Source organism: Ictidomys tridecemlineatus, chromosome 3, assembly GCF_052094955.1.
Source record: "Ictidomys tridecemlineatus isolate mIctTri1 chromosome 3, mIctTri1.hap1, whole genome shotgun sequence".
Classification (NCBI taxonomy): domain Eukaryota; kingdom Metazoa; phylum Chordata; class Mammalia; order Rodentia; family Sciuridae; genus Ictidomys; species Ictidomys tridecemlineatus.
This window is the reverse complement of record NC_135479.1, coordinates 65,626,583-65,642,550: the sequence shown is the minus strand read 5'-3', so window position 1 is coordinate 65,642,550 and position 15,968 is coordinate 65,626,583. Positions and strand designations below refer to the sequence as shown.

Genomic DNA, 15,968 nt, shown 5'->3' with positions numbered 1-15,968 from the left:
GGGTAAGCCTAGTTTAGGACTTTCGCTAGTAAAATTGTCACTTGAAAATTTCTAGTCAAACTGAGTTTTACAATTCAGCAGAGTACCAAGACTGCAGTAATATGTCATTAACAAAATTTGTATTAATATTAATCTCATATGGATAATAATAACAAAGATGATTATAAAGTCTTACGTAAATTGTAGTTTTGTTTATATTTCCTGTGTAGCAAGCATTATAATATTGATGGAGAAATTAGTTTCTTTGGCTGCAGGACATCAAACCTAAATTGCTATGTTATATGCTTTTTGCTAAGAACACTAAATATTGACACATTTCCTGAGTAGGATAGCTGTCAGTTTTTCACTAATATAAAATGTTAGTAAGTTGGGTAATGATATAAAAGACAGCCAGCTGTTTTCAAGGTTACTTAAAAAGTGGAAAATATCTCCTCAGTTTGTTAGATTTGGAACTTAGAAAGTCTATCAAATTTCATGGATAATAATAATGTTTTTGACATGTGGATAAGAATACTTGATATAATACCTTCAAATTTTTTGTTATATATTAAAAGTTTTTCAAAAGATAGGTTATAATTATCTGAATATGCTGGAAATTATGACCTCTCTCAGCCTCCAAATGGGAAAGACAGAGGATCTACCATAAGAAATTATTCATGTTTTTCTTCCCCTATCATTTCCTTTGGTTTTTATTCCAGCTTCTCTGTAATATCTTTCTCTTTAATATTGTTCTTTGTTGTATTTCCCCATGAGAATCAGCCTGCCAATGGTACTCAATGTCAGAGCACAGCCCTAAGGCTAACACACTGATGTCAACTGAAATCTGGATAGAACTTGCACAGTCCAGAAACATTATCTTGACAGTTGCTTCTGCAACCACCCTTACTTATCTGGACATTGTAGGTAAAAATCTCATAATGATGATTAGTCTGCGTTTGGTCCTGAAACTATCCTGGATTTTTTTTTCACAGGAAATTAGATGCTGAGAGTGATGTATAGTAAAGGAGCTTAGGTATCTAAGGAGCCCACCTTCCTGATACTTCTCTTTACATCTTGGTGACTTTTGGTAAGTTTAAAATGGAAGTAAACAAAAATCAGACATTTGTAGTTGATAGTAAGTTTGAATTTTTAAAATTTTAATTTTTAAAATTATGATTTTTTAAAATTTACACAGTAAAATGTTAAATTATGTGACAGTATCAGGTGTAAATATGTCAATAATGAAAATGAACATATATAGGAGGCTATGGCATAACAAATGTCTTGTAGATACAAACAGCATCTGGAAATTGAATTCAAATGTGAAAGTCCTTATTAGTTGAAGGATCCATTTTTACTCTTCACCTCATCCTTGCTTTTGTCCATGGGGATCTGGTGTGATGCGTTCACTTGACTGAGAGTTTATATGAGTCAACCATCTGACATGGTTAGCGGTGACCTCAATTAAAAACTCCAATGTCATCTAGTTCAGGCAAACAAAATGTCAAAATCAAAGAAAATAATAACCCCAGTTCCTTGTTTCCTGGTATGATTATAGAATCCAGAGAAAACAAAAATGCTCTCTAAGGAATGATGGTAGGGATTTAAGATGCTTATTGTAGGAAAAAACTTGAATGAGCAAGGCAAAGGGAAGGAAAGAGAAAAACCAAAGTACCAAAGATATTTTGATTTGTAAATTGCTTATCAAACTATACAGGATGCTGTAAATCACCTAAAAAACTCATATGAGTATTAAGAAGCTAAAGTTAAATTTAGCTCAGGATGTCTACCACTAGTTTCAATTTTCTTTTCATGACCATTTCCAAAAGATCATGAGTATGGTGATTTTTAAAATATTTTATACCTAAGTTAATAGTGATTTAATTCAAGTCAACTATTTAATTGTTATGTATGATAATTTATCATTTGCCAAAAAGTTTTATAGTCAATTTTCAAGATTAGCATGGCTCTTAAATGCAATATTATATGTAAAATTCCAATAAATATGCCTGCCATTGAGTAGGGCTTTTAAATTACTAGTTATTGATGATGATAGAGATGATGGTGATGGTAATGATGGTAATAATGGTAATAACTGTCACCATATCAGTAGATGCACCAGAACTAGGACTTTTAAGAAGTTATCTTTATGCTAATTGTTGGTTTAATATGGTCAAAATTTTGTAAGCTTTTAGATAAGTATATTACCTTGGTTACAATCCTCAAAATGTAGATTTTATGACATATTCAGGGGAGTGCACTTTTTATTTCACTGAAAGATAAAAACATGGTGAAACTTGTGCTTGAGATATCGAGTGGTATGATGGAGTTTGTGTCACATGAAAAATAAGAACTATTTTATATGTATATTCTTAAGAGTAAACTGGATTTTCATGCTGTTTTCCACTGGGTTTATGCAATGTCCTCCTTCACCATTTCTACTTATGGAAATATTATTCATTTCCTTTAAGCCTTATACAAATGGCAACCCCTTTGGCAAGATATTAAGTGTTTCATCTTAAAGAGAACTGGCATAGCTATACCAGGAAAAAATAAAAAAAAAACCTACATTTCTTTTTTATATTAGATACACAGGTAAAACATAACATGTTACACATTGTAGGTGCTTAATAATAAAGGTTCATTGTTGGAGGAAAAAAACAATCCTATTACAATGGTGATAGAATAGGTTATTTGACATCCTTGGCTAAAAGGAAGTAAATTCTCATTGTAGAGGTTTTTTTTTTAACATTTCTTCATTAAGATATTTAAGTGATTATCTCATTTTTTAATTCTTCTTTAGCAATTATACCATTTATATGTTATAAAATGAAATTATTTTATAGTAAAGCAGTAAAATTGATAGTGAGTTTATTTATTCTAACATTTCTGACAATCTGTAGGAAATATACTTTACCATAATAACTCATCAGAAGAGATTAATTTCAATCCTTGTTTTGTTATTGCAAAGTGTGCTTCATCATTAATTTTATCATAGTTTCATATAATGAAATTCATATACTGAAGAGAGATTTACTGCTGTGGTTTGAAACTTCTTTCCTGAATTTATGCTGAAATTGACTGGCATGGTAATTTTAAGAGATGGAACATACAGGAGTTGATTAACTCAGGAGGGCTCCTCCTTTATCAATGGATTGCCATAGGAAGGGAGAGTGGGTTAGTTATTGAAGGACCAACTGTATGAAAGTGAACTCTCTCTCCACTTCCTCTTACCCTCTGTCTCTTCAGTGTTCCTTATCTCTCTGTCATGTTGTGACACAGCAAAAAATCTCTCACTAGATCTACCCCTTGAATCTTAGACATTCTAGCCTCTAATACCAGGAGCCAAATAACCTAGTGTTTGTTATGTTTTACCCAGTTTATAATATTCTGCCATATATGCAGAAAATGAAATGAAACAAACTCTATCATAATTGAGGATCAATAAATCAGGCATAACAGAAGCTAAAAAAAGCAATGTCAATAACAGAAGTTCAAATTGTTTTTTATTTGTTATCCTTTTAAGTGTAAAGCTGACAGACTTTGGAATCAGAGTAGTCTGAGTGTGGCTCTGTGACTTGAGGAGTTCTGTGACTTGCAGAAAGTGGCCTCAAAATTAGATTTGATATGCTTACAAATGTTTAAGAAGAATAACAATAATGTTTATTTTACATAAAAATGCTAATTTTATGAGTCAATTGTCTTTTATTTTTCCAAACAATGTAAATATTATTAACCTCTGTCACTCTTTTCTCTCTTATTCTGATGGAACTATCAACTTTCCACCTTGCATTAGTCATCAACTATATTGTACAAACACTCAATTTACTCCACTAAATATAAAACTTTCTTAAAAATCTGCAAGTAGGTTTCATTATTTTTGCAGTATCCACTAGCACTATCTCATACACAAAATAAGTTGATTCAGAAATATTTGATTATTGAATTATCAATAGCAAGTATGAAATTGTTCTAGTGTGGCATTTTTCTCACCAACCTCATCAATATACAGGAATAACTATGACAGCACTTAATAATGAATATAATTTTGTAGTTGATATAAACCCAGATCAATGATGATTTGAAAAAGGACAAATGTAGTTTGTCCTACCTAAATACAAGATATCTAGAAAAGAAACATTTCTTTAACCAAAATCATCTCATTGCACCTCATTTTATTTATTATTTATATAATGCTTACTTGGTGCCAAGCAATGTTTGAATTACAAGATTTTTATCTTTAATAATTAGAACGCATCTAGAAAGTATAGGTATTATGATAATTTTCATTTTATTGATGAGAAATTCACAACATAGAGATTAAATGGATAGCATGCTCAAGGTACCAAGGCTTATACATTTCAAAGTGGTAATTTAAAAGAAGGCAGAGATTTTCAGTTTCTGCTTTTTTAACCACTAGATACAGTATTTAACACCCCAACCAGTGTCATCACTACCCTCTTGAAATATAGATTGTAATTCTTCTAATGTCTGATATAGGTAGATAGATAGATAGATAGATAGATAGATAAATAGATAGATAGATAGATAGATAGATAGATAGATAGATAGATAGATAGATAGATAGATAGATAGATTACTGATGGGAAAATTTGCCTTTAGTTAGCACTAATGGCAACAGAATATATGTCATCTACAAATCTTATTCCAAGGTTATTGGTTCCCTTTTTGCTTAGGAGCTTCAGCTAATCTTACTTCATTTCAACACAAGATCCATGCTGGGAATCATTCAGAATCATTTAAAATTGCTCAATGGTGAGCCCATGCTATCTTAGATTGCTCCTGCAGCAAATCACCCAAGTTATTGACTTTATTAGAAGTTATCATATATATAAAGTCAGCACTATTGCCAACATAGAATATACTTCATTTTCTCATATTTCACTTACTTTCCATATGCAAGGGAGCTTGATAAACTATCAGGATAGGATTCTGGTGTTCTTATCCCATTCAGGATCTCACACCCAGAAGCAATCTGCTGACTGTCCCCACTCCTGTGGACTCTTTCCTGTGCTCTAACAACCAGTCTAAGCGGCCACCCTTACCCCGCATGTGCCGTATAGGGGCTCTAACACCTAATGGAATTCTATCCTGTTGTGTGAACAGCCTTCTACTCTGCTTGGGCCCCATACCTCATGCAGGATGCCTCACTGCTGAGGGGCCCTCTGTACTCCATGCAGATTCTGATGCCCTTTGCTGGATTATCTTTCAGAGAAGCCACCTTTCTTGTTCTGCTGAGGCTCTGACAAACTAATCTAGGCCCCTAAGTTTCCTCCCATCTATAGTAAAAACTGATTTTGTTCAGAATAATAGTGTATTAATGGCTGAATTTTCTGGGAGAAGAAGGGAAAATGAATAGAAGCCCATATTGCTCAATGACTTTGTCCTTCCACTACCACCAATCTAGGAGATAGTAGGAACAAGAAATTAATTGGGCAAATACTTTAGAGTTGCATATTAGTACAATAAGATTACCTAATGCTGCTATTTAGAATTCATCTAAAACTTAACATGTTCTTAATAGAATTACTCATTTCTGTATGACTAACTTATTGTTTCTGAATGCCCTCCATCTCCTTAAATGATAACATCAATTATTCAGCTAATCCTTCAATCTGAAGTAATTTGTTACTCTCTCCTACTATTCATATGCTACATGGAGTTTGTGAAATATGCTCCCAAATATTCCAAGTCTGATTATTTTAACCCACTTCCACTGGGAGTTCATTATCTCATTACTTCTTCCCTCTTTACTATAATAGTCTCCAAATGCTTGGCTATAATTCGAATGTGTTGGCCAAACTTTACCTGTTGGTAATTTAATTCCCAATAAAACAGGGTTGAGAGGTGACTAGGTCATGAGGGTGGTTCCTTCATGAGCAGATTGAAGCCACTCTCATGCAAGTGGATTTATTATTTCAGGAACTACTTCCTCATACAGATAAGTTCTCACTCTCTTAATACACACACACACACACACACACACACACACACACATACACACACACACACACACACACACACACATATTTTCCTGTCCTTATGACTTCCACCAAGGGATAATGGAGCAAGAAGGCCCTGACCAGATACAGGTTTCTTGACCTTGGCCTTCTCAGCCTCCAGAACTGTAAGAAATATATCCCTATTCTTTTCAGAGATTTCTGTCTCTGGAATTCCATTAAAGCAGCACAAAAATAGACCAAGATATTCTTTCTCTGTCTCTTTCCTGGTGCCCTTGATCTCTTAACAACAACCAGAAGAAATATTTCTAAATATATACATGGTCGTGTCATTGCCTAAGCCAAAACATTCCAAAATCAGCCTGACACAGGTAGAATAAAATGCTAAGTCCTAGAAGCACCTGTGTGATGTGGCCCTTTGCTATCTGCAACTTCTCCCCTACCACTCTTGTCTGACTCTGACTATGGGGGTTTCCTTGGTTTCCTGGAACGTAGCAACCATTATGCATTTTTCATGAAGCAATATCTCAGTTATTCACATGGATTCACTCCTTATAGCATTCAAGTATTGGTTCAAGTGACCTCTCATTAGAATAATTTCTTCTTAAACCTATGTTTTACTAGGTGTAAAAGAGAAATAGTTTTTCTTCTCCTTTTTATCATCCTACTCTGCCTTTGTTGTCTTTCACTGATGATATAAATATCTACTATTATAGTATTTTTCTATTAAATGCCAGAAAATGTGATACTTTCTCTATTTATTAACCTCAGTGATCATAAGGGTAGGCATCTAATTAATTGGTACTGAGAGAAGGAACAAGGTAGCAAATTAAATTAAGTCAAAAAGCCTTACTCTTGAACTAATTCCACAAGTTTCATTGAGGGCATTTCAACACGCAAAGCAAAGTAATGGATAATTTGAGCAATCTTGAGATTTATTAGAGAGCTTCTCTAACAACAAGGAATTAAAAATCTAATTAGGTAATATGATAACTATTTAAATTTCAATAACAATTAAAAATGGTCGGGAAGAAAAAGAAGTTATATCACAAAGAAGTGGATGATTAGTTGTTTTAATTGTTGCATTGACTATGTGGAATACAATTGCTCTAATAGTTTAGAGGGGGAACAAAGTACTTCAATTTAAAGCACTAAACGCAGATTTTTATGGAAAAATTATAGCTGAAAAAATTCCTGGGAAATAGATATTTATACAAACCAAACCCCAGGCATTTTTCTCGTCTGGTTACATTACTGAAGAAGCTATATTAAAATGAACAAAACTCTAAGTTAAACTTGGTCACAAGCTCAGATGAAAATCAAATTAATGTTTTCATTTATCCTTTTTCACTTCCAGTCTTTCTCTTTCTATATATGCAATGTTTGCATATTTATAGTGTCATGGATAGAAACTCGTATGCATTTTCTGTTAACATCTACCATGCATATTTTCCTTTTTATAAATAGAATTCTCTTTTTCTTTATTGACTACCTGATTCTGGTATTACTTTATACTGAACTTATATATTGAATTAGCAAGTAGTTCCTCTTTTTTCAGTTGTCTGATAGAGTTTGGATTGGTCTGATTTGTTTCTTAAAAAAATTGGTGAAACCTATTTGATAATGACCTAAATTTAGTATTTTCTTTGTGGAAGCTGAGTAGTCATTAGCAGTTGAATGGTAGTAGGAGTGTTCAGGTTCTCTATTTATTTTAGTTTTAGAAATTTGTCCTTTCATTAGCATGTTTAAAGTTTATTGGCATCAAGTTAATAATATTTTAATATCCCTTTCAATCTTTTCTTTATTTGGATGTTCTCTTTTCTCATTTTGAATATTATTTATGTCTGACTTCTCTCTCTGTCTCTATTTCTCTCTTTTATTTTTGCCAAAGTTTGTCCATTTTATTAATCTTCACAAAAGACTAACTTTTTATGGGGGCAAGGCAGGTGCTAGGGATTGAACCCAGGTCCTTGTGCATCCTGATTTCCCTCTTTTATTTATGATTTCCTTCCCTTTCTTTTCTTTTTCTAACTTAAATTGCAAGTTTTAACATCAATTTTAGCCATTTTTGTTTTCTAGTATAAGCATGTAATGCTATAAATTTTCTTGAAATTCATTATTTTCTTCATCTAAGTTCCTAATGCTTTCATTAATTTTCAGAAATTAAGTTCTTATAAAAAGTTCAATTTTTATTTTTTGGCTTACTATTTAGAAATGCTTTTTGTTTGTTTGTTTGTTTTGTCTTGGTACCGGGGATTGAACCCAAGGGGCTTAACTACTGAGCCACATCCCCAGCCATTTTTTATATTTTATTTAGAAACAGTCTGTTTCTGAGTTGCTTAGGGCTTCAATAAATTGCTGAGGCTGGCCTTGAACTCACTATCCTGCTGCCTTAGCTTTCTCAGCCACTGGGATAACAGGCATGTGCCACCACACCTGGCATGTTTTATCTTTTCAAATGTATCTGCATTGACTTTTTCATTGTTTTAATTTTCAGATGTATCTACATTAATTTTTTTTCACCTATGTTGTTAGAGAATGTGTTCTTGTTATTCTTTCATTCTTATTTTTATGACCTTGTCCATAGTAAATTCTATAATTTTCCTGTAATCATTAAAGATAAGAAATTGCATTGTTCAGTCTTTATATTAGTTTTTATTATATCATTAATTGAGAAGAGTATGTTGGAATCTTCTGTTACCTTCTAATAGACTTTTTATACTTCTAACAGTTTTTGTTTTTATGTATTTTGAGGTACTTATATTAGCTGCATACAAGCTTAATATTTTCTCTTAACATATCTACTCTGTTGAGATCCTCTCTATTCTTAATTTTGCTTTTTTTTGACTTATAGTCTTTGGTGGTAATTTATCTAGAATGTGCTTTTCATTTGATTTTCACTTTTTTCATATTGCTGATCTTATCTTTCAGGCCCATCAGACAATCAGTATCTTATAATTGGTAGGATTAGAAGTTCCTTTAGTTCAAGACTCTTGGTTGGTGGTCAACTCAGTTTTTATTTAAAACTATTTTATAACCCTTTTCTTAAAAGAATGTGGTGAGGATATTATGCAAAGTCTGCTGCTAGTTTTATTTATGCTTTTTTTGAAGAAAATATCTTTTTCTTATAGCTGCATTGGATTTTGTCTTTGATTTATATCATTTCATTTCTAAGTTTAGATGGAAATTAATCTTTTTATTCAATTTTGGATACTTGATGTTCATTCTGAATGTTGTCTTTCATGAGATCTAGAAGATTCTGGAGCCTTGTATTTTTTAAATATTACCTCTTTTTTATTTGGACTGTTCTCCCCTTCTGGAGTTTTAACTGGCTATATGTATCTGTAACTTTTTCTAGATCACTTACTCTTCCCCCATCCTACTTTTCATCTTATTTCTCCTTAATAAAATTTTTAGTGCTAGATAATTTCATCCTTCTTATGGTCTAGTTTGTCATTATTCTCTTAGGTGTGCCTAATTTTCTCTCTAATCCCCCATTTTTTCACTTTTAACAATTATATTTTTAATTTCTCAAAGTTCAGCTTGGTTATTTTTCATATATACACATTTATTCAATGTAGTATCATGTTACTTGCTCATTTTGTAGTTATTCACAGACTGTGTCTGGAAATCTCAATGTTTCTATCCTTAGGGGATCCAAATTTTTGCTTTTTTCTCCATCTATTGTCTGCCCCTCATGGTGGTTTGTTATTTCCAGTGCTTGGTGATCCCCTATTATAAACTCTAAAGATCTATTTGGTAGGAATTTGTGAGAGTCTTGAGAGCCTAACTGGAAGTTACTTTTCTTTCTGAAAGCATTTGTATTAGCTCTGGCTGGGAGACAGGAGTTTAATTTGACCCACTTTTCAGTTCTGACATTTTGCTTCTGGTGTAGGGTTCACTGTCTTGAGAGAGTCTCCTGAAATATATTTCTGTGAGCAGAAAGTACTTAAAAGTATTTTTAAAAAATCCAAGATCTGCTTTTCTACTACATACTGCTTTTGGTTGCCAAGTTCCTGTCTAAAAGTTTGCTGCTTTTTGGGGGGAGAGGGTCTCCTGAAATGTATTTCCGTGAGCTGAAATTACTTAAAAATATTTTTAAAAAATCCAAGATCTGCTTTTCTTGCATTGGTAGTTTCCTTCAGAATCTTGTTCATCATACCTGATGTGATCAGAAGTGTATTTTAAGATTAATTTTAGTAATATATTTAGCTTGTATTAGAAAAATTTGTTGTATCAAACATAGCATTTCTTTATGTTATTAATTTTCTATTAAAATAAATTTGTTTAAAAGGCTGGGTTATTCTGAAGGGAGATATTAAATAAAATAATAGTATAGGTGGCAAGCAGACTGCGCAGTGCATCCTGTGGACCCATAGTGACCTTACAGAGATGAACCTGTGGTGATCAAACAGTGTAAGAACTGTGTCAGGAGTGGGCAGGGTGCTCTAGGCTTGTAGAGTAGAAGTGCAAAAATAAACTTGGTACTGTGGAAAATGCTTCCTAGAATTGAGTGTCAAGGATTGGTAGGCACTAGGTGGTCACAGAGTAAGGTTTGTTTAGGAATGTTGAGCTGTTGGGTATGACTAGATTCCATGTTATATGTCACATAGTGACTGGAGATAGAAACAGGAATAGGATGACATGAAAACTATGCTTATAGTAAGGAGGTTGAAGTTTATTCTGATAATGAAGGAAAGCTGTTGAATGATTTTCTGCTGTAATATTATATGATCAGTGTTTTAGAGGATACCAGGTTTGACAGTAAACCACAGTTAAGAGATCATTTATGCATTTTTTGAGAGGAATAAAGGTAAAGATACAACTAAGGTAGTGGCACTGGACATGAAGAGGTATGTGTGTGCTAAATTTAGATCTTGGGGAAGAAGAAATTGAGGACTTAGTGGTCAGTTGGATAGAAATGTTGAGGAAAATAGGGAGACTAGATTGACTCCCAGATTTTTGGTTTGAGTAACCATGTGGCATGTAGAGCAATTAACTGATAAATAGCATATAGAAAGAGAAAAGAACTTGGTTTCATTTGCTTTTGTTTTTTTTGAGAAAAAAGTTGTTTGTTTTTCAACTTACTGAAACTTACTGAGGGGCTTATGGGACATCTTGGTTAAGATCCAATAGCAGTTGGCACAGAGGGTCTAGAAGTTAAGAGAAGGATTTGGGATTTTAGCATTTGGCAGTTTGGAAGCCATTGTTTTCCTACAGTTTCATATGAGATAATTTTAAATGGTACATGGATAAGCACTTGAAATTTTTTAATAGTTAAGATTTTATGTGTATGAAAAACATAACTTGTGGATCAAACCTATGACATCAAGGACATTATCACTTAGGCCAAGTGAGTACAATGAAACAAAATATTAGTAAAAATACATGTGATATATGGAAATGGCAACAATCATGGTGAAGCTATGCAAATAAAGTTCAGAAAGTGCTGTTTTAAGCCCTAGGTATAGTGGATAAGGTCACCAAGGAAAGAGTAAGAGTGAGAAGAAAAGAGAGTTGACATTTGGGTGTCGGGGAATGAAGAAGAAGAGCCTATGAAGAAGACTGAGGAAGAGCAGCCAGACAAATAGGAGGAGAACCAGAAGATGGTCTTTGGAGTCCAAATGAAGAGTTCTGAGAAGGAGGAATTTATCTTCAGCGTCAAGTAAGTTGTAAGCTGAAAAGTCCTCTTTGAATTTAGCAATTAAGGTAGACCATTTAGTTGGAAGAATCCAAATAGTATTTCAAAAAATTAATATTAGTGTTAATAATAGCTGGTATTTATAGCATTTCCTACATGCTCAGTACTCTTCAAAGCACTTTATACATATTAACTAATCAATTGGGTAGGTAGTATCATTTTCTCCACTTGATGTGATATGAGGAAACAGAAGCCCAGAGAAGTTAAGAAACTTGCCAAAGGTGACACATCAAAGAAATGGGTGAGTCAGGGCTCAAGCCCAGGCATTCTGGCCCCAGAGTCCATGCTCTTAACCATTTTGCCACATTGCCTCTCTAGTTAAAACAAAATAGAAAAAAATAACGCCAATATTATAATTACAGTACAATTGGTGCTGTTTGTGGTATCATGAGATCTGCCAGGCTTAAATGACCAGCGTCGTGGCTGAGTCAGCCAGTGGTTTTGTAATCAGTGCCATGATGGCGATATGTAAGCTATGACAGTTCTTGGCTCTTTCTGTATTTATAACAAAAACATTTGTAAGAAAAGTGAATTAAAAAGTATACATATATTTCTTGAAATAACATTTATCTCATTTTATGTGCCTTACTTTGGGTACTATGATGTCTATTTTTTTATCACCATTGTTCACTTTTACAGTTAAATTCTTTAAACTTTGGAAATATTGCTCATGCAGAATAGGACAAGTTCCAGACATTATAAATAGCCAGTCTATTTATAGAAGATCACTAATGACTTTTTAGAAAACAATTTCCCTTGAATGGTAGAAATGGAAATCAAATTGCAGGAACTGAAAATGAGTAAGAATGGAGGATTTGAATAGGAGAAAAATGAAGAAAAGTTTTTGATAAAGTTGAATAGCTGTAAGAGGAAACAGAAGATGATAGCTGTAATGACCCGTGATGTGGTCAGAGGGAAGATGAGTGAGTGAAGGAATTAAAAAGTGTTTTAGACATGGACAGTGGTCTCAAGTTGTGGCCCTGAGAAGGAATAGTCTGGTGAGGTAAACAGTGAAATTCAAGGCTAGGGTATTGTCTTAATGGGCCTTGATATGGTTGGAATAAGTGATAGAATTTGGAGGAGGAGAAGAGAGGGGGGGGGACTAGTTTCCAGTGTCCTTAAACATGACAGTGCCAAGAGGTAAATAGCTGGCAATGACAAGGAAAATTAGATGTAAAATATAGTGTTTTAGTAAAGAGACTTTGGAATCAGAAGGCTGAGTGTGGATTTTTTATAGATTGGTGACCTTGATCAGATTACTTAATTTTACTGAGACTATTTTCCCATTTTTATAGTGGAGATGTTGGCATGTGGGGCTACTAAGAATTGTTATGAGAATGAGATGATGACTTGTAAAGCACTTGGTGCAGTATTTTGACACATTGTATAGAGAGTTTGCTAGGAAGCCTGTTACTGTTCTTCACTTTAGATATTGCAAGGTTTTAATACAATAAATTGGTTATAATAAGAAGGATTTATTAAAGAAATATTTCAAGGATTGATGGTGGTCTTGCTTAGTAAAAAAGAAGCTTTACTAGTTCTAATCATAATGGGATAATAGTGAAAGTGAAAAGGAGTAAGAAATGGTGTTAATCATGGTGCTGGTGATGGTAGAAAAAGAAAGCCTTTATTCGGGCAAGCGTTAGAAGTAGTAAAATAAATTTTTGAGTGATATTTAGTTTAGCTGTTCTCTGAGAGCTCTAAAAATCCTCATTATTGAACTTTTTTTTCAGGGGACAAAAACACAAAACCTTAGTCTAAAACTCTGGCCCTAGTTTCCCTTTCCCCTCATTGAAATAAATATTTTTAAGACATGTCTCTTGGTAATGTGAGGATTTTTTCCTCCTTTGTAGTCTAGCAGTGCTCTGTGTTGTGGTGGTTGGGAGACTATTAGAAGAAGGTGTAGTTACAAGATGGCAAGTCTGGATGTGGACATCCATTCATGTCTGAATGTCTGGAAGAGATTTGAAAGACTCACCCTGGACCACTCTGGTCCTGCCCTTTTCCCCAAGATGGAGAGATGCTGAGAGACACATAGGGGAGTATGAGCACTGATAGGAAACAGTTTCTCAGTGGTAAGGATTTAGTTCAGGCCAGGAAATTGAGAATGTAGCATTTCATGTATGGTAAAACATGGGATGCAGTAAAAGCAGGTGGAGTAAGAGTGCAGCAGTGGGAAGATGCCTTTCTATTTTGAGCAGTCATTTGAGGCTTACTGTATGCTAGGCACATACAAAGTAAATAACAGTGCCCTTATCTTCCATCTAAGGGATACATGTAAACAGATAAGTTCAGAGTAGTGATGGTGAATATCTGAGCCTGAGGAAAGGAAGAAGCAGATAAAACTATTGGGAGAGAATGGGGGGAGAATCACAGAATGGGGACAAAAATCAGTGTTCTGATTGGAGTTCCTTGAAGCATAGGTTTTAAGTATTTTTCAGTTATACTATAGAAGCCAGGAAGAATGCTGCTCATGTCATCTCAAATGATTTAATTACTGAATTGGATTATGTTATTTCCTTAGGATTGTGTGCCATGGAAAATTTTACTGATAGAGACTTCACTGCGGCAGATTATGCATTGTTGGAAGATAGCCCTTACGAAGATGATTGTGTCTTTGCTCCTGAATATAAGACGGATGACTATGTTCGTGTGACTCAGCTTTACTGTGATGGAGTGGTAAGTAGGTTTGTTAAATTTTTGTTTTTTAACATGGTATATCCTAAAGGCTTTCTGATTTAGGGCATTTGAGTAAAGATTTTGTGTGTGTGTGTGTGTGTGTGTGTGTGTGTGTGTGTGGCTATGGGTTTTTATAAGAAGGAACACATGCTTTTGAAGAGGTTATTATTCAAAAGAAATAAGCTGTGCCTCAACAGTAAGCATTTCAGAGAATAAGTGAAGACATGAAGCGGCTTTCTGAGAATTAGAAAAACTTTTGAATAGAGTTGTAGAAAGAAACTCAGGAAACATGAAGAAGGCATTAAATTAAGACTCACTGGCTACAGATATATTCAAAGCATATAAGTAAATGTACATTAGATTTTTTTCAATTTAGTTCTGCTAATCCATTGATTGAAAGTCAAAAAGTATACTTGTGTATTTTACCAGTTGCAAGTCGAAATAATTTTCTTTTTTTTTAGGGAATGAAGTATAAAGATTATGCCCAAAGTGAGAAACATTTAGGTGAGCATGTTGACATATTAATGTTAATTTATTGATGGACCACAAATGGAGGTGATTTATCTAGTCATATCAACAAATCAGATTTATATGTCTTCTTAAAAAGAGATTCTTACTATTTTTTTCCTGGAAACCAAAATCTTTCTTTGTAAATTGAGTTTTAGCCAACACTTAAATATTCTTAACATCTAGCAGTTTAAAACATTAATTAATTTCTTGTCTTCTCATATCCATTTTTACCTTTTCTGTATAGCAGTGTTGATTCATTAAAAATCAGAGCACAAATACTAATTTTAAACTTTTTTATTTGAATTAAGAATTTGACATTTGCAATATATGGTGTAGTAAACCACTTTCTGTCCTGCAAGATTACTGTGATGCCATTAAAATATATATCTTCTGGCCGCTTCTTTTTCAACATCAGCACAGTTCTGTAATATCACGATTACATCCCTGTGTGGAAACCATGTAAGTAACTATATGTTATTCATTTTGGATGAGCGGTGATAAGCATGTTGCACAGTACTAAGGAATGCTAAATACAATGGAAGGCTTATACGTCATTCTTTTTTTTTTTTTTTTTTTTTTTTGGTGGTACTGTGGGTTGAACTCAGGGTCTCCCCCGTGCTTGACAAGCTACACCTTCAACTCTTTTTTAAAAATTTTATTTTGAGATGCAGTCTAACTAAACAAAGTTTAAGCTGGCCTTAAACTTGAAATCCTCCTGCCTCACCATCTGGAATAGCTAGGATTTTAGGCATATGCCACAACACTTGGCTTACTCTTCATTCTTATATGCTATTCAGTTTTGCTTTTGTTTAGCAGGTAGAAAAAGTAAATTCTTGGAATTTGAATATGAAAGAAAATTTATAACATTATAATGAAATAATTCTGAATAGTATTAGATGGTAGACTTGAAGTTAAGTCAGGAAAAATTAAAATACTTTAATAAATGTCAGTGGTATAGAACTGAGAGAGAGAGGACGTATGGTTTGGTCCATTTAATAAACTCCTTATTTATGTTACCTAGAGTGGAGAAAAGAACTGAAAGGTTTTGTTAGATAGCTTTTAATATAAGCATAAAATTCAGTGAATTTGTATATATGAAAATGTAATCTTTCCAAAAA

General features: G+C 33.5%; 1 protein-coding gene across 1 annotated transcript in view; it reads left to right on the top strand.

Moving 5' to 3' along the window:
- Window positions 1-12,068: 12,068 nt before the first annotated feature.
- The window catches only part of LOC106145512 (E3 ubiquitin-protein ligase TTC3-like), a 70,571-nt gene continuing 66,671 nt past the window's right edge, over window positions 12,069-15,968 (top strand). Inside the window, 5 exon segments of the mRNA XM_078041108.1 lie at window positions 12,069-12,129; window positions 12,957-13,025; window positions 14,186-14,340; window positions 14,802-14,844; window positions 15,159-15,309. Of these exon segments, the coding sequence (XP_077897234.1) occupies window positions 12,069-12,129; window positions 12,957-13,025; window positions 14,186-14,340; window positions 14,802-14,844; window positions 15,159-15,309 (479 nt within the window).